General features: G+C 41.1%; 1 protein-coding gene across 7 annotated transcripts in view; it reads left to right on the forward strand.

Moving 5' to 3' along the window:
- PPFIA2 (PTPRF interacting protein alpha 2) overlaps window positions 1-26521 on the forward strand; it is a 570637-nt gene that overhangs the window by 58741 nt on the left and 485375 nt on the right. For 4 of the 7 annotated variants that reach the window (XM_069764412.1, XM_069764410.1, XM_069764411.1 and 1 more), the window contains exon 3: window positions 22530-22691. The exons of the other annotated variants lie outside the window; for them this stretch is intronic. In XM_069764412.1, the coding sequence (XP_069620513.1) occupies window positions 22530-22691 (162 nt within the window). The remainder of the gene's footprint in view (window positions 1-22529; window positions 22692-26521) is intronic. 7 annotated transcript variants of the gene reach the window in all.

A 26521-nucleotide genomic window follows, 5' to 3' on the forward strand; every position in this document is an offset into this window, starting at 1 on the left:
TAAGGGGAGGGTCATACGGGTCCACATGTATCGCTATGATCCCAGTAACCGGAGTCTTTGCCTATATCAGTCTCAAAGGCTGCTCGTTGAGACAATGTACTAATGTTTTAGTACTCACAGCAGGGCGCTACCTTTTCGTAAGGTCCCACTTTTCTGCTGGACTGTATGTTTCCTGGACTTCTAAGCTTTCCTTTCTGCAGGAATCCCCACTTGCCTGATTTGTCCTGCCATCTCTGTAACTTACTTATTTCTATGCTGAGCCCTGTAGTTTCACAACCGATGAACCTGTCTTCCTTCTTTCATCTCCAACTCAACACATAGCCTAATTGACAACATTGACAAGTCCTTCCTATATCCCTAAAACCTATAGATTAGAAAACAAAGCTAAGCATTTTGAGTGTGCTATTCAGACTTTTTATTATAAGATATGTTACTTGTGCCTTTTTGGTAGTTAACACAAAGGAAATATATTATGCAGGCCATTGGTTGAGTCTTGTAGAATTTCGTTTGGCACTAGTATTGTACTTTTGGTCAATTCCATAATTGACAGTTCACCACAATGAAAGCTGGTTCTTCTGCATTATGACCTCAGGTCCTCGGGCCTTTTATGGCCTTTGATGACCTGTTACCTGTCAGATTCCAGGGGACCGAACTACTTGGTCTAGTATTTGTACTTTGATGGCCGCCGGCCCATTAATTACTTTTGCTCTGTGAGCAAGCTCACACAGTGTTCCCTACTGAGCGCTGAGACCCGTGCAATGAAACATTACATCCTGACACCAGTGCCAGCAGCATGACGTACTTTTCTGGGCTGAGTTGTTGCGCAATTTGTACGGCCTCTGAAGGATGGTCTAAATTTTCAAATGGCCCTTAGCAAAAAAAAGATTCCCCACCCCTGGGTTAAAGGGAATATTCTCTGTACGACAGCCTTTATCCCTATGTCCTATTTTGGCATATAGACATCATTTAGGGTGAGGGCATCTCAAAGATCTCCCTTTTTGTACCAAGATGGAGAGAAGCTCCCATTCTGGTGGATGTGGCACATCATTTGAATGACCAGCATATAATATATTTCCTTGCAGCCAGATTATTACAAAATAAGGGTGAACTACTGTATTTTAAAGGCGCTATACAACTAATCTTGGATGTTATTAGCTTGTTTTATTCCACAGCAGTAGAGCATTTAATAATGCAAGAAAAGGATATGTGTTTTATATACAGTGTATATTACTACTCATTAGAAGTAACGGTATGTGCACACGTTGCAGATTTTCTGCAGATCTGCAGCTTTTTTTTCCGCCCAGAAACGCTGCAGATCTGCAAGTGATTTACAGTACAATGTAAATCAATGGCAAAAAAAAAATGCTGTGCACACTTTGCGGAAAAATCTGCACCGAAAACGCAGCAGATTAAAAAAAGGAACATTTCAATTATTTTTGCAGATCTGCTGCGTTTCTGCACCCATTCCATAATAGAAATCTGGAGGGGGAAAAAAGGAAGAAATGTGCACAAAAATCTGCAACGTGTGCACAGACCAAAAAAAGGTGAAGATTCTGACTTGTGTTTTCTGCCAAGGAATGCTGAATCTGCGCAGAAAATTCCACAGTCAAATCTGAAACGTGTGCACATAGCCTTAAAGCTTACAGATGATGCATTTACAGTACAAACAACATATAAGGAAAATTGAATGTTAGTAATTTTCCTGCATTTACTTTGTATTATTTCATGCCTTTTTATAAGATCCTGGGCTGCTGAAGGGAAATTGCCTTGATCATTCTATTAGCAATGTACAGGCGGAATTATTCTGTCCTTTCAAGCTGAGACCCTGACAGTGTAGTGGAACACAATTATTCAATCAATAACCCATTATGTGTTAGAATACACATTTACCGGTGGCAGGAGGAAGTCCATTGTATGAAATCGCCAAGGTCTGTAGAAATTGAACCCTTTTATTGAAATCACTTCTGAACAAACGTATGCATGGCTAATTATAGCAAATTATTGACTGCTAATATAAAGACTTTTTTGTGCTGTTCAGTTGGAATAAGGTTTTATATAATGCATCTTGCTTTTTGCCAGAATGTTAATTTGAACCCTTTTATAACCAAATTTTGTAACAAAATTTTTTTCTGTGAATATTTTCTCTGAAGGTATCAGCAGGGAGGCGGCAGTGTAAGGGGATTTTTGGAAGCAAACCAGATTTAGATTGTAGATGAATATTCTTATTTATTATATTATATATATCCTGACTTTTATTAACGGCAATGCTGTCAGTGCAGTACACTGCAAGATTAGTGTTAAAAGAAGTAATGGTTGTAAGAAAAGTGATATGGTGTGTTTCACTGGCCAGTGACAGCCATTAAACCAGTGAGGATCAGCTTCATAGAAACTGGTTGATATTTGTTTAATAGCTTTCTTACACACATTTCTCATGCACATAAATCAATTGGTACTACAATTGTTCTGCGCACATGGTTGGAGTGGTGAGTTCTGAGTTGTACACATAATTCACTCACACAAGTTGTTCCTGATTGGACAGGCATCAACTCTGGGAGGCAGAGATGTACACAGACACAAGTGTCAGGGTACCATATGGCCTGTGAGAGGCAGAGAAGCACCCAGACACATGTGTCAGGGTACCATATAGCCTGTGAGAAGCAGAGAAGCACACAGACACAAGTGACAAGGTACCATATTGCCTGCCCAAAGAAACACTCAGCCACTGTGACCTGAACATATTTTTTTGAGCACACCGAAGACACCTGGTGAGCACATGAGCATGCTTGGATACCATCTTTTTGGAGCACGTTCACTCATCACTAGTGGACATATAGTACATATTATCTTAAAACAACAGATCCTCAAACAGGAGTAGGCAGTTCCCACTTTTTCCCGATGTCAGTTTAATTGGAAAGAAGTGAGAGTGAAGTTGCCCATTAGCGGGTGCTGATTAGCTGCAGGGCTCACATGGCATATCGTAACACAAGTAACAAGAGACCAAATGACAGCAACGCTGGAATGACGTCTGCACCAAAGATGAGTATAAGTTGTCTTACTTCTAAGTGGGGGTATATTGTAATTGACATATGGTTTTGTAGGTAATAGACTACCCCTTTAATGCTTATAAATTGAAACACCCTATAAAGCCTAATCACTTTACTATATCAACATAGACTGTCATTGATCTCAGCATCACATGTCCTATTTACACAGAATGATGTGACAATGAAGATTAAACAAAAAAGATTAAAAATCATTTCACCCAACAAACCAATCTTTTGCTACTTTGTTAAGTGATGGGCAGCCTGTTTAAACTGGCAAATCATCAGGAAACAAGAATTTCTAGGAACACTTGTTACTAGAGATGAACGAACCCTAACTTAAAACTTTGTGGTTCGTACCGGACAGTTAGTGTCGGGTGTAAAAAAACGCTGAACACGGACTTCTTCTGTTGAAATGTTCAGAGTTTTGGGGGGAGAGAGAGAGAATATTTTCTTGCTCCAAAGTTCCGGTTCTGGTTTGGGTACTGTTCTGGTACCCGAACTGAACTTTGGACTAAAGTTCGGGTCAGGTGCCAGAACCCGAACTTCCATGGGTCTGCTCATCCCTGCTTGTTACTAATAAATGGCCTGTGCAAATGTTCAATCATACTTTCTGTATCATAGCTTTTACTGTTTGCTGTAGTTTTTATTAAAAACTGTTTAATCTGCTGCAAATTTAGGCGAGCTCTGAATGCTGAGCTCTGTAGAACCCCACCACTGATTGGCAGCTTTCTGTACGCACAGGCACGAGTATCGGATAAAAATCGGGAATGCAAGTATTTGAATCTGTGAAAAAAAATCGGACAACATTATAATCTTATATACAATGCTCAACATCTACTATATAAAGCTGAATGTGTGTGTGTGTGTGTGTATGTGTGTATGTCCGGGATTGGCATCTGCACCGTCGCAGCTACAGCCACAAAATTTTGCACAGTCACACGTCTGGACCCCGAGAGCATCATAGGCTATATTGTGAGGCGAAATTTTAACCCCGCGCGTTCCAATTCACCAAACAATTTTGCCCCTATCTACATAATGGGGAAAAAAGTGAAAGGAAAAGTGTTGGAAGCGTCGCAGCTACAGCAACAAAATTTTGCACAGTCACACGTCTGGACCCCGAGAGCGTCATAGGCTATGTTGTGAGGTGAAATATTAACCCCGCGCTTTCCAATTCACCAAACAATTTTGCCCCTATCTACATAATGGGGAAAAAGTGAAAGGAAAAGTGTTGGAGGAGTCTCAGCTACAGCCACAAAATTTTGCACAGTCACACGTCTGGACCCCGAGAGCATCATAGGCTATATTGTGAGGCGAAATTTTAACCCCGCGCGTTCCAATTCACCAAACAATTTTGCCCCTATCTACATAATGGGGAAAAAAGTGAAAGGAAAAGTGTTGGAAGCGTCGCAGCTACAGCAACAAAATTTTGCACAGTCACACGTCTGGACCCCGAGAGCGTCATAGGCTATGTTGTGAGGTGAAATATTAACCCTGCGCTTTCCAATTCACCAAACAATTTTGCCCCTATCTACATAATGGGGAAAAAAGTGAAAGGAAAAGTGTTGGAGGCGTCGCAGCTACAGAAACAAAATTTTGCACAGTCACACGTCGGGACCCTGAGAGCGTCATAGGCTTCGTTGTGAGGTGAAATTTTAACCCCGCGCGTTCCAATTCACCAAACAATTTTGCCCCTATCTACATAATGGGGAAAAAGTGAAAGGAAAAGTGTTGGAAGCGTCCCAGCTACAGCAACAAAATTTTGCACAGTCACACGTCTGGACCCCGAGAGCGTCATAGGCTATGTTGTGAGGTGAAATTTTAACCCCGCGCTTTCCAATTCACCAAACAATTTTGCCCCTATCTACATAATGGGAAAAAATGAAAGGAAAAGTGTAGGAGGCAAATTGACAGCTGCCAGATGTGAACAAGGGGGACTTAAAGAATGAGAGCGATGGCGCCAAAGAGTATATACCGTACAGTTGCTAAGGTGGGGCCTCGACATGGGATACTCACCACACACGGGGATATGAACACACACAAAATGCGCCACACACTACCACGTGCTTGAACACATATTACCCTCAGCACACATTTCACCACAAATACACCAACCTTGCCACATAAAAGTCAAAACACAAAAGTTGCCACTCAAAACTCGCCACGCGCAGAACTCGCCACATGCAAAAACTAGGCTCTTGCAAAACTCGCCACAAGTGCAAAATTCTCCTCATGAAAAACTCGCCACACGCAAAACTCGCACACGCGGAAAAATTGCCACATGCACAAAAGTTGCAACACATGCAAAAGTTGCCTCACACAAAACTTGCACATACTCAAAAGGCACCACACAATACTCGCAACGCGCAAAACTCGCCATGCGCAAAACTTGCTGCACACAACTTGCTACACTAACCTGTCACATGTAACTCGACACACAAAAAGTTGCTACACGCATGTTGCTACACAAAACTCATCTCACAAAAGTCGCTACATGCATGTCGCCACACGCAACTCAACACACACAACTTGACAAACGAAACTCGCCCTAAAACACACACAAGTCTGGTATTATCCTTCAAAAATAAAAATCTGATTAATAAGCAGACAAACTACAACAATTGCACCATATAGGAAATACGGCAGCTGTCAGTCACATGACCTGTCTATTATGTGCATGTGTGAGCTAATATATACTGCCAGGGGGAGGGCTTCCTGTTGGCTGGGGATTTATCAGGCTGCCAATTTAGCTTACAAATACTGAGGTAAAAATACTGAGCAAATAACGTGTGAACGAGGTCTAATACAGGAGGAGATGACACACAGGTATATACTATATACAGGGGAGATGACACACAGATATATACTATATACAGGAGAGATGACACACAGGTATATACTATATAGAGGAGGAGATGACATATAGGTACATATATATACAGGAGGAGATGACATACAGGTATATACTATATACAGGAGGAGATGACATACAGGTATATGCTATATATAGAAGATGACATGCAGGTATATACTATATGCAGGAGGAGATGACACTCAGATATATACTGTATACAGGGGAGATGACACACAGGTATATACTATATACAGGAGGAGATGACATACAGGTATATGCTATATATAGAAGATGACATGCAGGTATATACTATATGCAGGAGGAGATGACACTCAGATATATACTATATACAGGGGAGATGACACACAGGTATATACTATATACAGGAGGAGATGACATACAGGTATATACTATATATAGAAGGAGATGACATTCAGGTATATACTATATATAGGGGAGATGACACACAGCAGGTATATACTATATACAGGGGAGATGACATACAGGTATATACTATATACAGGAGATGACATACAGATGTATACTATATATAAGGGAGATGACAAACATGTATATACTGAGGTGATGAGGTGAAAATGAGAGGTGTGAGGTGAAAATGAAAAGGTGTGAGTGCAAAATGAGAGAAGTGAGGAAAAATAGTGGAGTGATCAGAAAATGACAGATGTGAGGTTGAAATGACAAGTGTTAGGGGGGAATGAGAGGAGTGAGGGAGAAAATGAGAGGTGTGAGGGAGAAAATGAGAGATGTGAGGGGGAAAATGAAAGATGTGATTGGGAAAATGAGAGGCGTGATGGGAAAATAAGAGAAGTGAGGTGCTATAACTAACCACAGATATTTACTATGCCCAGGCAACGCCGGGCTCTTCAGCTAGTGAGTATATAAATTTATATAAATAAATGAGTATCCAATCTAATAAATATCTCACTAAACACAAGAACAATTTCCAAGACTGATTTTCGTAGAACATTTTTTAACCCATAACATGAAAGTAAGGTTAGTAATATATCTTTAATTACAATATCTTCAGTTTTACTGAAATTCATTGATTCAAAAAACGAATACACCCCATATCAAAAAGTACAACATTTAATATTTTGTATGACCTACATGATTTTTAAGGACAGCGCTAAGTCTTCTAGTCATGAAATTAACAATTTAAGGACACATTGCAACAACTATCTTTTTCCATTCTACGAGAACTATCTCTTTTAGAGCCTTGATGTTGGATGGAGAGTGATACTCAACTTTTCTCTTCAAAATTCCCCTGAGGTGTTTTGGTTGAGTTCAAATCATGAGATATACTTGGCCACTGAATCACTTTCACCTGGTTCTTCCGAGATGCGACACATGTTTGTTTTAGATCATTGTCATGTTGGAAAAGTGGACATCTACCAAGGGCAGTGAGTTATGATAGAATCTGTTTAGTTTGTGACTATCCGCCATTTTCTTGTGGAGTTCTGGCTGCTGGTCTTTTTCCTCTGGTGCTGGGTTTGTCTTGGGTCAGGTGTTTGTTTCACTCTTTATTAACCAGCACCTGCCTCCCAGTCCTTGCTGGACAACTGTGTTTATCTGCTTGAGCTCTAGCTTGGTGCTTTGCTTTGTCTTCTTTGTGTGTTATTTGATCAGTGCTGGTACCTCTGGTTCTGCTAGCCTTATTTTCTGTTTTCTATTGGTTTCTGAAGCCTTCTCTTTCTCTTTCTATTAGGAGGTGACCTGTTTTTTGTACCCACTCCTTAGTTCTTTTAGGGAACCCCTTCCCTTTATCTATAGGTCTTCGCTTGAGATTAACCTAGGATCGTCGGTGGGTCTATTTGCAAGGAATGGGTCGCCCACTCCATCGTATGGTTTCAGCCTAGTCATAGTTAAGGGTCAGTTTTCCCCCTTCTACCTTAATCCTGTGTTGCAGATCCGTAACAACAGCAGTACATCTGTGAATTCATGATATCATTAATGAAATGTAGCTCCCTGACACCAGCAGCATTCAAGCATCCCCACATAAATACACTGCCACCACCATGTGTCCCTGTAGGCACCATGCAATTTTCTTTGTATCCCTCACCTTTGTTATTCAGTACATCTTTGAAGCTATCAGTTCCATAAAAAATTTATCTTGGTCTCATCACTCCAGAGTCTCAATAGTCTTCATATTTTTCAGCTTGAGCCCTGGCCATTTGTAGGCGGGCATTTTTGTTCATAAGCTTTAGGAGAGGCTCCCTTTGTGGACGACACCCTTGCGTGCCATTCCTCTGTAGTTTATGTTGTATTGTGTCACAGGAAACAGTCACTACAGTTTGGCTTTTTTACTTCTTCAGCTAACTGCAGTGAACTTGCATGTTCATTTCATCAACCCTTCTCATCACAAGCTGTTCCTGTTTAGGTGATAACGTCCGTGGTTGGCATGGACCTCTCTGTGAAATGGTTGCAATTCCATCTTTGTTTAATTTTTGTACCATGTTTGCTACAATATTCTGACTGATAACTAAAGCTTTTATTATTGCCTTCATTTTTTTGTGTAAAGAAATTTTTTTTTCCTCAGGTCTTGTCCCATTTCTTGTCCGTGTGGTTCTATTGCTGACAGCATGAAATGGGACAGGATTTTCTTTGTTAAATAATGCCTTGTTATAGTCAACTGTCTACTGGACACCTGTTTAATGAGTAATTAAACTTACCTGTGTTTGAAATCTTAATTAGAATTTTGTAGCTAAACTTTATCTTTACTCCTCAGACTTTCTGCCCGGTGTACTCATTTTTGCAAGATGACCTTAAGTGAATTTGTACAAAATTAAAAAATAAAAAATTTTCTGGGCAAAAAACAAAAATCGAAAAAATGCAAATGTGGTTAAAATAAAAAATAAACCTTTTTTTCACCTGCAGTCAAGCACTGACATACCAGTAATTCTCTTAGTCTTTGTTTACTGGCAGCAAGCATTTGACCATCACAGCAATACACTGGTGGCATCAGTGGCATCATACTACTGACGACTTGGTGCAGCCCCGAGTGTGATGCCAGTAAAGTACAACACTTAGGATTCTAAGTAGTCCAACAAGTGCCAAGATAATGTCCTTTTGGCCTTCATCTATCTTGTGTATGCTTTCGTACCACAAAAGAAGGCATGGGGCAGCATGGTGGCTCAGGACAACATCTGCAAGGAGTGTGTATGTTCTCCCAGTGTTTGCGTGGGTTTCCTCCGGGTTCTCCGGTTTCCTCCCACACTCCAAAGACATACTGATAGGGAATTTAGATTTTGAGCCCCGATGTGGACAGTGATGATAATGTCTGCTGCTATGTGAGTAAGATAAAAAAAAAACCCTTATATCCTGTACAGGAGATGCTGACATCAACAATATATGCACAAGGGGCTGGACAGATTTGCAGCTGCCACCATGTATATTGTTGGATTGTTGCTATGCAGAGACTCGGACACATTCTGGCTGACAGAAATCTACAAGAGACAATGACTTCAGACATCATTATTACATGTGACAAGTCACATTTTAATCGTTGGAGCCTCACTTTAAAGTGGGGGTTCACTGTCGCAAATGAGGAAATTTCGGTCCCTCAGAACTGTATTTTACTGGTATTGGAATCGTTCACCTTATGAGTTGGAGCAATATAAAAATAGAGCAGGGAAGCCGCTGGGAAATTAAATTCCCAGTGGCCTCCTTGCAGCTTGCAGTGTTTTTTTTTTATGACTGACTCTGCTGTGCCTTAGGTAGAATGCTTGTTGTCAGAAACGATAGCCTTTGACTCAGTGAGTGGACCTCTGCTCCAGTTGTCCTGGAGTCCTGCTGTTTATTAATACTGCTTTATTAGCGTGATATTGGCCATTACATGTAGGGATAGTAGCTATATATCTAATTGTACCAGCGCCATCTAGTGTACAAGCGTGTATTGTGCCGCATGTGACACTTCCTGATTCTATTATTGCATCATGTCAGTGAGATTTTGGATGAGCATAAATCGAAATTAGATTAATTGCAGCATTGTGAAATGAATTTCTAGATGCTCTCTTGTAAAATTGTCTGTCTGCTACAGAGTAACTAAACTTTTTTTTTTTACATTTTTACCCGGCATGAAATATAAAACTTTGCAAATCAAGTTACAGTCCTGGCCAAAAGTATTGACACCCCTGCAATTCTGTCAGATAATACTCATTTTCTTCCTGAAAATGATTGCAAACACAAATTATGTGGTATCATTATCTTCATTTAATTTGTCTTAAATGAAAAAACACAAAAAGAATTATCCTAAAGCCAAATTGGATATAATTCCACACCAAACATAAAAAGGGGGTGGACAAAAGTATTGACACTGTTCAAAAAATCATGTGATGCTTCTCTAATTTGTGTAATTAACAGCACCTGTAACTTACCTGTGGCACCTAACAGGTGTTGGCAATAACTAAATCACACTTGCAGCCAGTTGACATGGATTAAAGTTGACTCAACCTCTGACCTGTGTCCTTGTGTGTACCACATTGAGCATGGAGAAAAGAAAGAAGACCAAAGAACTGTCTGAGGACTTGAGAAACCAAATTGTGAGGAAGCATGAGCAATCTCAAGTCCATCTCCAAAGACCTCAATGTTCCTGTGTCTACCGTGCGCAGTGTCATCAAGAAGTTTAAAGCCCATGGCACTGTGGCTAACCTCCCTAGATGCGGACGGAAAAGAAAAATGGACAAGAGATTTCAACGCAAGATTGTGCGGATGTTGGATAAAGAACCTCGACTAACATCCAAACAAGTTCAAGCTGCCCTGCAGTCCGAGGGTACAAAAGTGTCAACCCGTACTCTCCGTCGGCATCTGAATGAAAAGGGACTGTATGGTAGGAGACCCAGGAAGACCCCACTTCTTACCCCGAGACATAAATAAGCCAGGCTGGAGTTTGCCAAAACTTATCCTGAAAAGGCCTAAAACGTTTTGGAAGAATGTTCTCTGGTCAGATGAGACAAAAGTAGAGCTTTTTGGGCAAAGGCATCAACATAGAGTTTACAGGAGAAAAAATAGAGGCATTCAAAGAAAAGAACACGGACGGTCCCTACAGTCAAACATGGCGGAGGTTCCCTGATGTTTTGGGGTTGCTTTGCTGCCTCTGGCACTGGACTGCTTGACCATGTGCAACAAATTTTGCAGCATAATGTAGGGCCCAATGTGAGAAAGCTGGGTCTCCCTCAGAGGTCATGGGTCTTCCAGCAGGACAATGACCCAAAACACACTTCAAAAAGTACTAAAAAATGGTTTGAGAGAAAGCACTGGAGACGTCTATGGTGGCCAGCAATGAGTTCAGACCTGAATCCCATAAAAAACCTGTGAAGAGATCTAAAAATGGCAGTTTGGAGAAGGCACCCTTCAAATATCAGGGACCTGGAGCAGTTTGCCAAAGAAGAATGGTCTAAAATTCCAGCAGAGCATTGTAAGAAACTCATTGATGGTTACCGGAACCGGTTGGTCGCAGTTATTTTGGCTAAAGGTTGTGCAACCAAGTATTAGGCTGAGGGTGCCAATACTTTTGTCTGGCCCATTTTTGGAGTTTTGTGTGAAATGATCCTTTTTGCTTCAATCTCTTTTGTGTTTTTTCATTTAAGACAAATTAAATGAAGATAATACCAAATAATTTGTGTTTGCAATCATTTTCAGGAAGAAAATGAGTATTATCTGACAGAATTGCAGGGGTGTCAATACTTTTGGCCATGACTGTAGTTAAGTAAAAAATGCATATGTGTCTTACAAACCCTGCTTTTTTTAGTCTGTTTCCTGCTGTTATCTACATTGATATCAGAATGTACTCATTTGTAGTTCATATGATTACAGGGAAAGCACCAACACCTTTAAGGGTATGTGCCCACGTTGCGGATTTCCTGCGGATCCGCAGCATTTTTTGCCGTGCAGAAAGGCTGCAGATCCGCAAGTGATTTACAGTACAATGTAAATCAATGGAAAAAATATGCTGTGCTAATGGTGCGGAAAATTCCACACGGAAAAGCTGCGGATTAAAAGAAGTAGCATGTCACTTCTTTTGTGTGGATCTGCAGCGTTTTTGTACCCATTCCATTATAGAAATCTGCAGGGGTAACAAAAACGCAAAAAATCCACAGTAAATTCGCAGCAAATCTGCACAAAATCTGCACGAAAATGCGTCAAATCCGCACCTGCGTTTTCTGCCAAGAGATGCAGAATCCACATAAAAAAATTCTTGAGTCTAATCCGCAACGTGTGCACATAGCCTAAGTGTTCTGCTTAGGGTAGGTTCACACAAGCGTGTAAAAAAATTGTTCAGCGTTTCATTCAGAAAACTCAGACGATTTGTTTGTCATCTGTATAGACTCCATTTTTTTACAGCTATTAAAAATTTACAGGATCATTTACAGTTTCCTATGTTACAGAATTGCAATGTATCTGTAAATAGCAGGTGATATATTGTTTCTCCGTAAGGCATCAGATCTTTTTCATGCACCCACAGACTTGAATGGATGAGTCTCATGTGATTTACGTGAGAAACTAGTGCACGCTGAGAGTTTTTTCAGCTGCAGATTCGGTCAGTAAAGAAATCACTTATCTGCACTGCCCCATTGAATAACATTGGGCCAACCATTGATGATCCATTCATAAGGTAGGTCATTGATACGGGATTGGTGAAGATCTTACACCCTGCACCCCCCTCCAATCAGTTGAAATCTGTTTTTGCAACTTCGGCGGTTTACAGACAAAGACACCACAACTGGTGGTGGGTGAATCAATTAGACATAATGCAATCACATTGACTGCCAAGCTGCGTCTATCTTTGGGATTTGGATAAAAAGGGATGAGTGCATAAGGGCAACTTTACACTTATTTGTGGATAATTTGCATATTAATCGCTAACAAGATATTTCAGTATTGAGGAATGGACAAGAAAGACCATCACTTCTGCGTGCCAATGTTCCCTGGTTTGGGGTGCCTTTGCACACAGCATTCAGTACTATTTTTCATTCTCTTTTGGTGGTCCAAAACACTTTAGCAATACGTTTGCTAGGAATCTAAAAATGTCTACATATATTTTACATTGTGGCTTTGTTAGAATCAGTGATGCTTAAAATGTAACGTGATAGGATGGGCATCGTGTTTTAAATAGATTTATGTAATGGTATAACGCAACCCCCCAAAAATGTATTAAATTTCAAACATCACCATATTTATATACAGTTATATGAAAAAGTTTGGGCACCCCTATTAATCTTAAGCTTAATGTTTTCTAAAAATTGTTTTTTTGGCAACCGCTATTTCAGTTTCATATATCTAATAACTGTTGGACACAGTAATGTTTCTGCCTTGAAATGAGGTTTACTGTACTAACAGAAAATGTGCAATCTGCATTCAAACAAAATTTGACAGGTGCATAAGTATGGGCACCCTTATCATTTTCTTGTTTTAAATACTCCTACCTACTTTTTACTGACTTACTAAAGCACTTTTTTTTGGTTTTCTAACCTCATTGAGCTTTGAACTTCATACAAGTTGTTCTCCTGTTTGAATCTCCTCTGAAGAGTGGCATCATGGGCTCCTCAAAACAACTGTCTAATGATCTGAAAACAAAGATTATTCAACATAGTTGTTCAGGGGAAGGATACAAAAAGCTGTCTCAGAGATTTAACCTGTCAATTTCCACTGTGAGGAACATAGTAAGGAAATGGAAGAACACAAGTACAGTTCTTGTTAAGGCCAGAAGTGGCAGGCCAAGAAAAACATCAGAAAGGCAGAGAAGAAGAATGGTGAGATCAGTCAAGGACAATCCTCAGACCACCTCCAGAGAGCTGCAGCATCAACTTGCTTCAGATGGTGTCACTGTGCATCGGTCAACTATACAACGCACTTTGCACAAGGAGAAGCTGTATGGGAGAGTGATGCGAAAGAAGAAGTTTCTGCAAGCACGTCACAAAACAGAGTCGGCTGAGCACATTTGGAGAAGCCAATTTCTTTTTGGAAGAAGGTCCTGTGGACTGATGAAACTAAGATTGAGTTGTTTGGTCATACAAAAAGGCGGTATGCATGGCGGCCAAAAAACACAGCATCCCAAGAAAAACACTTGCTACCTACAGTAAAATTCGGTGGAGGTTCCATCATGCTTTGGAGCTGTGTGGCCAATGTCGGCACCGGGAATCTTGTTAAAGTTGAGGGACACATGGATTCCTCTCAGTATCAGCAGATTCTTGACAATAATGTTCATGAATCAGTGACAAAGTTGAAGTTACACAAGGGATGGATCTTTCGGCAAGACAATGATCCAAAACACCGCTCCAAATCTACTCAGGCATTCATGCAGAAGAACAATTACACTGTTCTGGATTTGCCATCCCAGTCCCCAGACCTGAATATCATTGAACATCTGTGGGATTATTTGAAGAGGGCTGTCCATGCTCGGCGACCATCAAAGTTAACTGAACTGGAATTGTTTTGTAAAGAGGAATGGTCAAAAATACCTTCATCCAGGATCCAGGAACTCATTAAAAGCTACAGGAAGTGACTAGAGGCTGTTATTTTTGCAAAAGGAGCATCTACTAAATATTAATGTCACTTTTCTGGTGAGGTGCCCATACTTATGCACCTGTCAAATTTTTTGTTTGAATGCAGATTGCACATTTTCTGTTAGTACAATAAACCTCATTTCAAGGCAGAAACATTACTGTGTCCAACAGTTATTAGATATATGAAACTGGAATAGCTGTTGGCCAAAAAAACAATTTTTAGAAAACATTAAGCTTAAGATTAATAGGGGTGCCCAAACTTTTTCATATAACTGTATATATCGTCATGACCAAAAGTGTTGGCACCCTTGAAATTGGTCCAGAAATGGAAGTACCCTATTTCAATGGCTGTAAGCCATAATCATCAACATTAACAGAAATAAACACTAGAAATAGATCACTCTGTTTGTAATGACTCTATGTAATATATGAGTTTCACTTTTTGTATTGAATAACTGAAATAAATTAACTTTTTGATGGTATACTAATTTTGGGAGAAGCACCTGTATGTTTGGCTTCATTGTCCTGTTCGAAATGCCATGACCCAAACCAAGCTTTCTGACACTGGCACTACAGTGCATCCCAACTGAAGGGTTAATACACTTCTTGAATATGGTTTTGAGCACCTTGAGGGGTGCAGTGTTAGAATGGTGTAACTTTTGGGTATTTTCTGTCATACAGGCCCCTCAAATTCACTTCAAATGTGAGATGGTCCCTAAAAAAATGGTTTTGTAAATTTTGTTGAAAAAATTAGAAATCGTTGGTCAACTTTTAACCCTTATAACATCCTAACAAAAAAATTATGTTTCCAAAATTGTGCTGTTGTAAAGTAGACATGTGGGAAATGTTATGTATTCACTATTTTGTGGGACATAACTCTCTGATTTATGGGCACAAAAATTAAAAGATTGAAAATTGAAATTTTTTTTTTATTTTTTTCCAAATTTACATTTTTTTCATAAATAAATGCAAGTCATATCAAAGAAATTTTACCACTAGCATGAAGTACAATATGTCATGAAAAAACAATCTCAGAATCTGTGGGATCCGTTGAAGCATTCCCGAGTTGTAACCTCATAAAGTGACAGTGGTCAGAATTGTAAAAATTGGCTCTGTCATTAAGGGGTTATGGTCCGAAACCTTGGTCAAAGTTATGTGAGCACACAACTTTCCAAAAGTGCCAAACTTTTGCATCTGCCCATTTTTCCTTTTTGTAATTTTGTAAATGTAAAAAATGACTTTTTTTGCCAAAAATACAAAGGAAATGTGTTACCTTTTAACTTTAGGCCTTTTAAACACCATTTCATCTTCAACTTGCTTAGCTGTTCACAATAACAGTAATTTAGACCAGGGATGCCCCTTCATGATTTCTTTTGCATATTTGTCACACTTAAATGTTTCAGATCACCAAATGATACAGGAAATATATATATCTTCGTACCGTGTTAGCCAGTAGATAGAAAAATATTTGGAATTGAGAGTCCTCAGTGGTTGATATACTTGCGACAACCTTTGACACACTTAGTGCAGGAATGAATGTGTCTCATGGATTTATATCTTTTTACATCAATTAAGGAATTTGCTCTTAAGACCCCATGGGGCATCATAACAGTACCAGAGGACAACAAAATATTCACTCCTTATCTACGAACTGCTCCAATATTTATGGACACAACTGTTTATCACTCTCCCATAATGACAATTCTGTGCTGTGTTGTGTATAAATATGTGATTCTTCAGATGTTGTATTAGTCTATGCCTAATGAAGAGACCTGAGTAGTCTCGAAAGCTTGTAATTTGTTACCATCTTTTCAGTTAGCCATTAAAAGGTATCAACCACTGAGGACACTCAATTCCAAATATGTTTCAGATCACCAAACAAATGTAAATATTAGACAAAGAAAACACAATAATCACAAAATGCAGTTTTTAAATGAAGGTCTTTATGAGGAGGAAAAGAAAACCAACCCCTTAGTCTATGAGTCTGATGTATCCATGAGGTGAGCGCTTCCCCTGCTTTTCCCTACGCTGCTAAGTGTTCACATGACAGATTTATCCACATCTGAGAAAAACGATCCTAATATTCTGATCAGACTTGGATGAGGGTTTGATGAGAGTTGATGACCGCACTTGGATGTCATGCAAGATTTTTTTCACGTACCCGTAGACTTGCATTGCCGCATTTGATCCAACACTCAGGTAAAAATCAGACATGTCTTCAACTTCTTCTGTTGACCACTCAGTCCGAGGAAAGAAATCGGAAATGTGCACAGCCTCATAGAATATAATGGGTACTAGTGCTATCGTGAAAACCATGGCTATCTCTTGGACGGTGTGTGCACAAGCTTGAGAGTTTGCTGTGTATGCAAATGAGCCCCTTATAATGCTCTATACAGAATGGGCCCCATATAATACTCCATACAGAATAATGGACCCCATATAATGCTCCATACAGAATGGGCCCCATATAATGCTCCATACAGAATAATGGACCCCATGTAATGCTCCAAACAGAATAATGGACCTCATAATGCTCCATACAGAAGAATGGGCCCCATATAATGCTCCATACAGAATAATGGGCCCCATATAATGCTCCATACAGAATGGGCCCCATATAATGCTCCATACAGAATAATGGACCCCATGTAATGCTCCATACAGAATAATGAACCTCATAATGCTCCATGCAGAATGGGCCCCATATAATGCTCCATACAGAATAATGGACCCCATATAATGCTCCATACAGAATGGGACTCATATAATGCTCCATACAGAATAATGGACCCCATATAATGCTCCATACAGAATAGGTCCCATACAATGCTTCATACAGAATGGGCTCCATACGTAAAAACAAATAATCAAATACTTACCTCTCTTTGTTCCCCTATGGCTCCATCTCCGGTCTCTTCAACTCCGGTGTCTTCAGCCTATTCTGGTCCTGCACTGCTCAGAGTAGAGGGCGTGCTGTAGTGACATCATCTCGCCCTCTGTCCTGAGACGTAACAAAGTCAGAAGATGCGGAAGAGACCGGACCTCCGGCTAGCGGGGAACGAAGAGAGGTGAGTATTTAGACAGTTTAAAGCATGACTCTGTATGTGAACAAGACTGGGCTGTAATACCAAGCCTGGCCATAGACAAGAGTGGTGCTATTCCTGGGGACAAATGCTGAGTCGATATTTCTAATCTCGTACAACACGTGTAATACTTCAAATGTACGTGGTATATTAAATATTGCTTTATTTGAGCATTTTTTGTGCGTGACTTTTCAGTTCCTCTTATGCCTTGATGTTTTCTGAATTGATCTTTCTGTTTGCACTTCGTTCTGGTACATCACTTGATAAAACCCAGAGCAGGAAACTGCCAAATTCTCTGGAGTATGGAGTATCTAAAAATACAGCATTGGTTGATTCATCTTTACATCAATAATTCAAGTGGAGTAGCTCAGGAGAGCCTGGAAAACCTGGAAAATACTGAATGAGAATTGCTTTCGTAACGGGATGGAATGTCTTAATGATGCGTTGAAGCCTGTGTGTAAATTAGGCAACAATTTCCAGTGTCTGCTTACACATCTACTAAACAGGTCCCTTTTCTGGGAATATACATGAGAAATGGGGGTCATGAGAAATTCATGACTCGGTGGTCAGTGCAGTAATTATATGGGGGTACTTCGGTGTGTATCCTCCACTGAGACCTTTTCCATAATGCTGATCGTTTGCATATTTCAGGAACAGGAATTTGCCAGTTATAAAACATAACAATTCCCTTTACTTTGTAGATATCACAACAGCAAGGTCCACACTTCCATCCTAAGGCTGCATTGACACAATGCATTAGTATTTGTTTTGGATTTTTTTGCAGCAATTTTCCAAAGATGCAGTGGCTATATATATATATATATATATATATATATATATATATATATATATATATATATATATATATATATATATATATATATATATACATATATATATATATATTTAAATTGCAGCAAATATCACCTTGGGAATGTAACCATAAAATGTAGGGGTGTATGCAAGAATTTTGGAAACAATGAGGTTTATTGAAGTACACGTTGAGGCAGATTTGTAAGAAAGGTCTACAATTATGTTCACAGGCACATTAGTTACCATATATCTGTTTTTGGCTCTGTTGTGGGATCATAAAAATGGTATCTAAATGTTTCAGCACAGGATCCATTCATTTGAATGGCACTGAACATCTCATAAAATGCCTTCACTTTGCCTCCTTTACAGCTGCTGTTGTTTTGTGGTTAAATAACAAAAGCGCCGGTCTTGAGCAGGGGGCATGTTGGAGTCAAACCATCCTGATTCATTAAGAGCCACGTGCCTTTTAAAGGATTTGACAGCTGATACATGATGACTGATCCACGGGCAGCATGTATCAGGCTCTGGCTGTGTGATTTCCACCATTATTTTAAAATACGTTAAAAGGCGCATGGGAGACTTGTTGGATAGGTGGGTCCCCCGCAGCCAGTGACTGACAAGTCTCTCCCTGCATGTGCTGGTTGTGATAGACCTGTCTATCCAGGGAAGTGGGCTGGGAGAAGCCACCGTGGACCTGCCTGTCCAACTAATCACCCGTGCAACTTGTTTCCCGGCTTTTAGGCCTCTTTCGCTGTCCTGATATTTCCTGTACCAATATTTCCTGTAAACGGTAATGGAGATATCCGTGTCCATGTGTGTAATACTTGCGGTACACGTGTTGCAACCGTGTGCCGCATCAGTACCACACAGATGGCCGCCGGGGAAGAAGCGCTACGGTAAGCGCTGTTCCCCGGCATGTGCTGAAGACGGCTCTCATCATTCCCCCCTGCTCTGCTGGCGATCGGCACGAGCAGAAGAGAATGATGAGAGGTATATTAAAGTCAGAATGATGACAGCAAGTGGGGGCTGTTTTGACTATTATTCCCATCATCCGACACCTGCTGCCACTAATAACAGTGACAGCAGGAGCGAATGATCGGGGTATTCCTCACCCGCCGCCTGCGATATAACGAAATAAGTTAATGAAAAACCCGGCGTGTGTTCTTCCTTATTTTCTTAAACCAACCAGGCAAAACTCACACCTAGGGGCTGCAATCCTCAGTTGTCAGCTTCTGCAAGGTTGCTTATCATGAATAGAAGGGTCCCCATGCTGTTTAGAAATCGGCATGAGGTCCCCCCATTTTTGACAACCAACCTATCTAAAGCTCACAGCTGGGGGCTGGTATTCTCAGGCTGGTAAGGGGCCATTGATACAGGCCCACCCAGCCTAAAAACAGCAACCCGCAGCTGCCCGTGAAACGGCACATCTATTAGATGTGCCTATTCTGGCACTTTGCCCGGCTCTGCCCTGTAGTGGTGGCAAGTGAGTTCATATTTGTGGGGTTGATGTCACCTTTTTATTGTCAGAAGAGCCGGGCAAATCTCCTGAATTGGCGCCTCTAATCGATGTGCTTTTCAGGCAGCTGTGGGCTGCTGTTTTTAGGCTGGGGGAGCCTAAATCAATTGTCTCTTACTAGCCTGAGAATACCAGCTTTAGCAAGGCTGGTTGTCAAAATGGGGGGACCCCACACCGTTTGTTTTTTATATTATTTATTTAATTAATTAAAAAACAGCGTGAGTACCCCTCTATTCTTGATAACCAACCTGACCATCCACTACTACTGTCACTGTTCTAGACATCGGCAGATGTCAGATGATGGGAGTAATAGTCCCAATAGCTTTCACCTGCTGTCATCGTTCTGACTTTAATATAGCTCTGATGAGAGCCGTCTTCAGCACCTGCCACCATGGAACAGCGCTTACTGTAGCGCTTCTTTCCCGGTGCCGATGCGTGTCACACAGATGACATCAATGTGTGTTCTCCATGTGTACATGTGTGGGACATTTTGATGCCCATGTTGATGGTAAAAAACGAACATGTCTACGTATAGGGCGCACGGACACATGGTCCATGTGCACAGACCCATTCATTTGAATAGGTCTACGTGTGTCAGTGTTTCCGGTACGTGTGAAAACTGTCACCACACGTAATGGAGACACGGATGTGTGAAAGAGGCCCTTTCCACCCCCACTCCCTCTCCACTCCATCCAAAAATCGCAAAATTTGTGTACAATTCAGAGTTGTGCACAAATTTAGCAATTTTACAAAGTGATTTGCTCCACAGTCGGAAAAGTAGTTTGTACAATTTTGTTTTGTTTAGCCCCCAATTTTTTTTTAAGGGGGGTGGGGGGATATTGGATTATAATGCATAATTTTCATTTTTCACCGTTTGCAACTGACCCAGATTTTGTTTTATTTTTACTTTGGATCCATTACAAATATGTGCACAGGAAACTAAATTGTTCTTGTCGCTTACACTATATACTTATTTGGTTGAAAATCCATATAAAAATATGTTGGGTTACTGTGCAACATTTGCATTGATTATCTCTATAGCCATCTTCTTCTACTCTTGCATAGTGTGCATATGCTTTTTAAATGAGGTACACCATACTGTCAACAACGAATGGAATCCCATTTATCTAAGCCTAAGCCTAGCACATTATTTGCACCAGTTACTCCCTAAACAAGTAGTACATAGCACCCTTTAGTTATTGAGTGAGACAGTATAACATTGATTTGACTGTCCCAGTGATTTGCTGTGCCTCGGGGAGACATATCTCACTGTCACAGGTCATATGAAGTAAAGGTTGTGTATGTGACCAAGATACAAATTGTCAAACCCTTCTGAATGTTGCACAAAAATCGTTACAGGCTATTACATGTGGCTTATAAACATTGCTGTTGAATTCTAGTTTGGTAAGGCTCGCAATCTTCCTCTTTCATTCTGATACGTTAGTAATATCAATAGCAGTTTATGAGCTGTGCTGTCCTTAGGTTTTGTATATATACTGTATATTACATCTAGCAGTGTACCGCAGGTCTCCCAGGTTAATTGTTTTTGGCTTTAGCACTAATCCACTTGGGTGTTTGTGACAAGAATGCCAAGTGCCTCTGGGATTATTGATTCTCGGAGACGGTTGTATTCAGAAACAGAATTGGCTGCAAAATTTTTAATGGGATGTTCAGAATTTAAAGGGAATCTGTCACCCTGAAAATCGCTGGTGAGCTAAGCCCACCGGCATCAGGGGCTTATCTACAGCATTCTGTAATGCTGTAGATAAGCCCCCGATGTTACCTGAAAAAGGAGAAAGAGACGTTAGATTATACTCACCCAGGGGCGGTCCCGCTGCTGGTCACGTCGGATGGGCGTCTCCGGTCCGCTCCGGCGCCTCCTATCTTCTTTCCATGACGTCCTCTTCTGATCTTCAGCCACGGCTCCGGCGCAGGCGTACTTTGCTCTGCCCTGTTGAGGGCAGACAAAGTACTGCAGTGCGCAGGCGCCGGGCCTCTGACCTTTCCGGCGCCTGCGCACTGCAGTACTATCCTCTGCCCTCAAGAGGGCAGAGCAAAGTACGCCTGCGCCGGAGCCGTGGCTGAAGATCAGAAGAGGACGTCATGGAAAGAAGATAGGAGGCGCCGGAGCGGACCGGAAACGCCCATCCGACCTGACCAGCAGCGGGACTGCCCCTGGGTGAGTATAATCTAACGTCTTTTTCTCCTTTTTCAGGTAACATCGGGGGCTTATCTACAGCATTACAGAATGCTGCAGATAAGCCCCTGATGCCGGTGGGATTACCTCACCCGCGATTTTCGGGGTGACAGGTTCCCTTTAAGCCTATAAGCTCAGAATCAGTGCTTGACAGGCAACAGTTTTTTTTACCTTGCTTAATTGTAAAATTAATATCGATAATAACTATCTTTAAATGATGTGACGAGAATTGGGTGAGTAGTGTGTCCAATACTGTGTGTAGTTTCATTGTGGGGGTGATACACACCTGTCCCAGGTACCACAGGCTCCGTTCCTTCTCCTCTGTCCACTGCCCTCTGTTGTGCTCCACATCAGGCTTTACAAGTTACCCAGAGTGAATCACTGATTTAATCTCCCTAGATCTATTTAAGGCCCATTGACACACGTACCTGTGTCTAGGGATTTTGACTCTAGTTAGTGTTCCTTGTTTGGTATGCTCCATTATTTGTACTACTGTGTTTCAGCTCGCATCCATCCCTGCTGGGTTCCACTCCGTCTGTCCGTCTGCACCTGAGTTTCCAGTTAGTCCTAGTCCCCACGATTCCATGTGTCCTCTGGAAGCTGCACCAACGCCTGGGGTCCGTGTGCCCATCCGGACCAGAGGCTTAGCGGATCCTCCTCACCTGGTGAGCCCTTACAGGGGGTATTTACAGTATTTTCATACTAGATGCTGATGGGTCAACCATCTATCCCTCTACATGTCTATTGGGTCCTAAAGCTACAGAAAATGCATATTATATGTTTGAAAGAAGATCAGTATGAATACATCGACACAGAACAGCCACTTCTTTCTTTGTGACTGTATGAGAGATGCTGCAAATGTGCAATCAGAGAGCAACAAGGCTTGATACACAGAGAGTGAGAAGAGAGGGATGGTTGGCCGGACTGCACCAATGAAGTTGTTTAGTTTTAGCATTCAGCAGATCCTATTCCTTAGGGTTAGTTCACACAGACGCTAAGTTTATTGCACCAGTCACATCTGCAAATTGCTGATGTGATTCAGCTGCTCAACATCAACAGAGCTTCCATGTCAATGGAGCTTAACTGCCGAAGTCATGCTGATTAACAGTTGGCTCCCTGCAGTTAGGCAGTGGGGAGCCAGTTGTAAATCAGCATGACCTCAGAAGTCACGCCCTATCCACAGAGAAGAGCTGGAAAAAAAGCTTCTACCTTGTTGATGTGACGTCAGCAGAAGCCAATGCCGCTTAATCATAGGCAAGAGCTGTCTGTGCTGCCAAAGATCAGCGCATCTACCAGCATGTTTGTTTTATAGGCTTAAAAACATCAGCCCTCATCCATCCCAGAAATGGTGCATCCATTAGACGCGCCAATTCTAGCACTTAGTCTCTGCTTTTCCCACTTGCCCTGGTGCGTTGACAAGTGGGGTAATAGTATTGGGGTTGATGTCAACTTTGTATTATCAACTGACATCAAGCCCAGGAGCCCAGGGGTTAGTAATATAAAGGCGTCTATAAGACAACCCCTATTATTAACCCCATAATCAAAAATGTGATAAAGACACAGATCGAGTAAATTCCTTTATTTGAAAGAAACACTCAAAGTCATTTATTTGAAATACATACTCCCTGACTCTCTTTTTTCCCATTTATTACTATATCATTAACAATAATAATACACCATATTCCTCACCTGTCCACAGATAATCCCTATGTGATTATGTCCCATGAGTAACTCTAGCTCTGCTACATCTGGGTGGTTTGTTGAGTGGTGGCATGATGCGACCACTCCGCAAGCCAGCCAGAACACACTGAAACAGGGGCATAATTACGCTTCTCCAGTGTCTAGCATTGATGTGAGTAAGGTCACCGGTGTAAATAGCCGACGAACCCCGGTCACCTTACTCATGTGACCACTTGCATTGTGAGATTTTTCGTGGCCCCTTCCTGGGCTATTAATATCAGCCCACAGCTGTCTTCCTAGCCTTTGCTTGGCATTAGTTATAGGGGACGCCACGTCATTTTTTTTGGGGGGGGTCACACCTTGTTAATAACCAGGAAAGACTAAGTAGACATCTGTGAACTGATATTAATAGCCTGGTAAGCTCCATGTGTATGACCCTCTTCCCAGATTATATATTTCAGGCCCCAGCGGTCGGCTTTCTCTCAGCTGGTTAATATAAATTAGCAGGACCCCACGCCGTTTTTTTCTTTCACGTATTTAACTATGAGCTAAATACATGTACAGTAAGCTACACTGAACTGTTTATCTCGATTACATCTATCTATATCTGTATCTAAAATTGTTTTATCAGTCAGTGAGCTAGCTTGAAATGACAGAGATTTACGGTATGTAAAAGCGGATCTTGAAAACGCATTGCACATGCATGTCATGCAGATACTAGGTGAGAACAGTCACTTTGTACTTGCCTGAAGCTCCTCCTACTTTTCAGGAACAATATTGGACTAATTTTATTTACACTGAGCCCTTAGAATCATTATCAGCTCATCATTATGGTATTTTAGATACAAGTTTCCCTCCTTTTATTCTCTTAGATCTCCCCAACAGGGAGCCACATATATTACATTAGGGTTTCGCTCACCGGATTTAGATGCTCCTTGAAGTGTTGTTTCATCACATTTCCAATAACTAGTCATGTATTGCCTCTGGTTAACTACAGTGGGGCAAAAAAGTATTTAGTCAGTCAGCAATAGTGCAAGTTCCACCACTTAAAAAGATGAGAGGCGTCTGTAATTTACATCATAGGTAGACCTCAACTATGGGAGACAAACTGAGAAAAAAAAATCCAGAAAATCACATTGTCTGTTTTTTTAACATTTTATTTGCATATTATGGTGGAAAATAAGTATTTGGTCAGAAACAAAATTTAATCTCAATACTTTGTAATATATCCTTTGTTGGCAATGACAGAGGTCAAACGTTTTCTGTAAGTCTTCACAAGGTTGCCACACACTGTTGTTGGTATGTTGGCCCATTCCTCCATGCAGATCTCCTCTAGAGCAGTGATGTTTTTGGCTTTTCGCTTGGCAACACGGACTTTCAACTCCCTCCAAAGGTTTTCTATAGGGTTGAGATCTGGAGACTGGCTAGGTCACTCCAGGACCTTGAAATGCTTCTTACAAAGCCACTCCTTAGTTGCCCTGGCGCTGTGCTTTGGATCATTGTCATGTTGAAAGACCCAGCCACATTTCATCTTCAATGCCCTTGCTGATGGAAGGAGGTTTGCACTCAAAATCTCACGATACATGGCCCCATTCATTCTTTCATGTACCCGGATCAGTCGTCCTGGCCCCTTTGCAGAGAAACAGCCCCAAAGCATGATGTTTCCACCACCATGCTTTACAGTAGGTATGGTGTTTGATGGATGCAACTCAGTATTCTTTTTCCTCCAAACACGACAAGTTGTGTTTCTACCAAACAGTTCCAGTTTGGTTTCATCAGATCATAGGACATTCTCCCAAAACTCATCTGGATCATCCAAATGCTCTCTAGCAAACTTCAGACGGGCCCGGACATGTATTGGCTTAAGCAGTGGGACACGTCTGGCACTGCAGGATCTGAGTCCATGGTGGCGTAGTGTGTTACTTATGGTAGGCCTTGTTACATTGGTCCCAGCTCTCTGCAGTTCATTCACTAGGTCCCCCAACGTGGTTCTGGGATTTTTGCTCACCGTTCTTGTGATCATTCTGACCCCACGGGGTGGGATTTTGCGTGGAGCCCCAGATCGAGGGAGATTATCAATGGTCTTGTATGTCTTCCATTTTCTAATTATTGCTCCCACTGTTGATTTCTTCACTCCAAGCTGGTTGGCTATTGCAGATTCAGTCTTCCCAGCCTGGTGCAGGGCTACAATTTTGTTTCTGGTGTCCTTTGACAGCTCTTTGGTCTTCACCATAGTGGAGTTTGGAGTCAGACTGTTTGAGGGTGTGCACAGGTGTCTTTTTATACTGATAACAAGTTTAAACAGGTGCCATTACTACAGGTAATGAGTGGAGGAAAGAGGAGACTCTTAAAGAAGAAGTTACAGGTCTGTGAGAGCCTGAAATCTTGATTGTTTGTTTCTGACCAAATACTTATTTTCCACCATAATTTGCAAATAAAATGTTAAAAAAACAGACAATGTGATTTTCTGGATTTTTTTTTCTCAGTTTGTCTCCCATAGTTGAGGTCTACCTATGATGTAAATTACAGACGCCTCTCATCTTTTTAAGTGGTGGAACTTGCACTATTGCTGACTGACTAAATACTTTTTTGCCCCACTGTAACTCCATTGGAAACCTATACATCCACCATTGAATGAAGTGAAGTACCATCTTATAGCTGGTAGGTTACAGCCGCCAGATTTTCATGGTTTTAAAGTCAAATTTTCTACAATATTTAAGGTCCTCTTAGATTTGGTCTCACACTTTCTTGACTAAGCATGACAAATATTGATACATTTAAAAGGAAGCACATTGAACATGGTGTCCTGTCTTCA

The sequence above is a fragment of the Ranitomeya imitator genome, chromosome 4, assembly GCF_032444005.1.
Source record: "Ranitomeya imitator isolate aRanImi1 chromosome 4, aRanImi1.pri, whole genome shotgun sequence".
In the NCBI taxonomy this organism is placed as follows: Eukaryota; Metazoa; Chordata; class Amphibia; order Anura; family Dendrobatidae; genus Ranitomeya; species Ranitomeya imitator.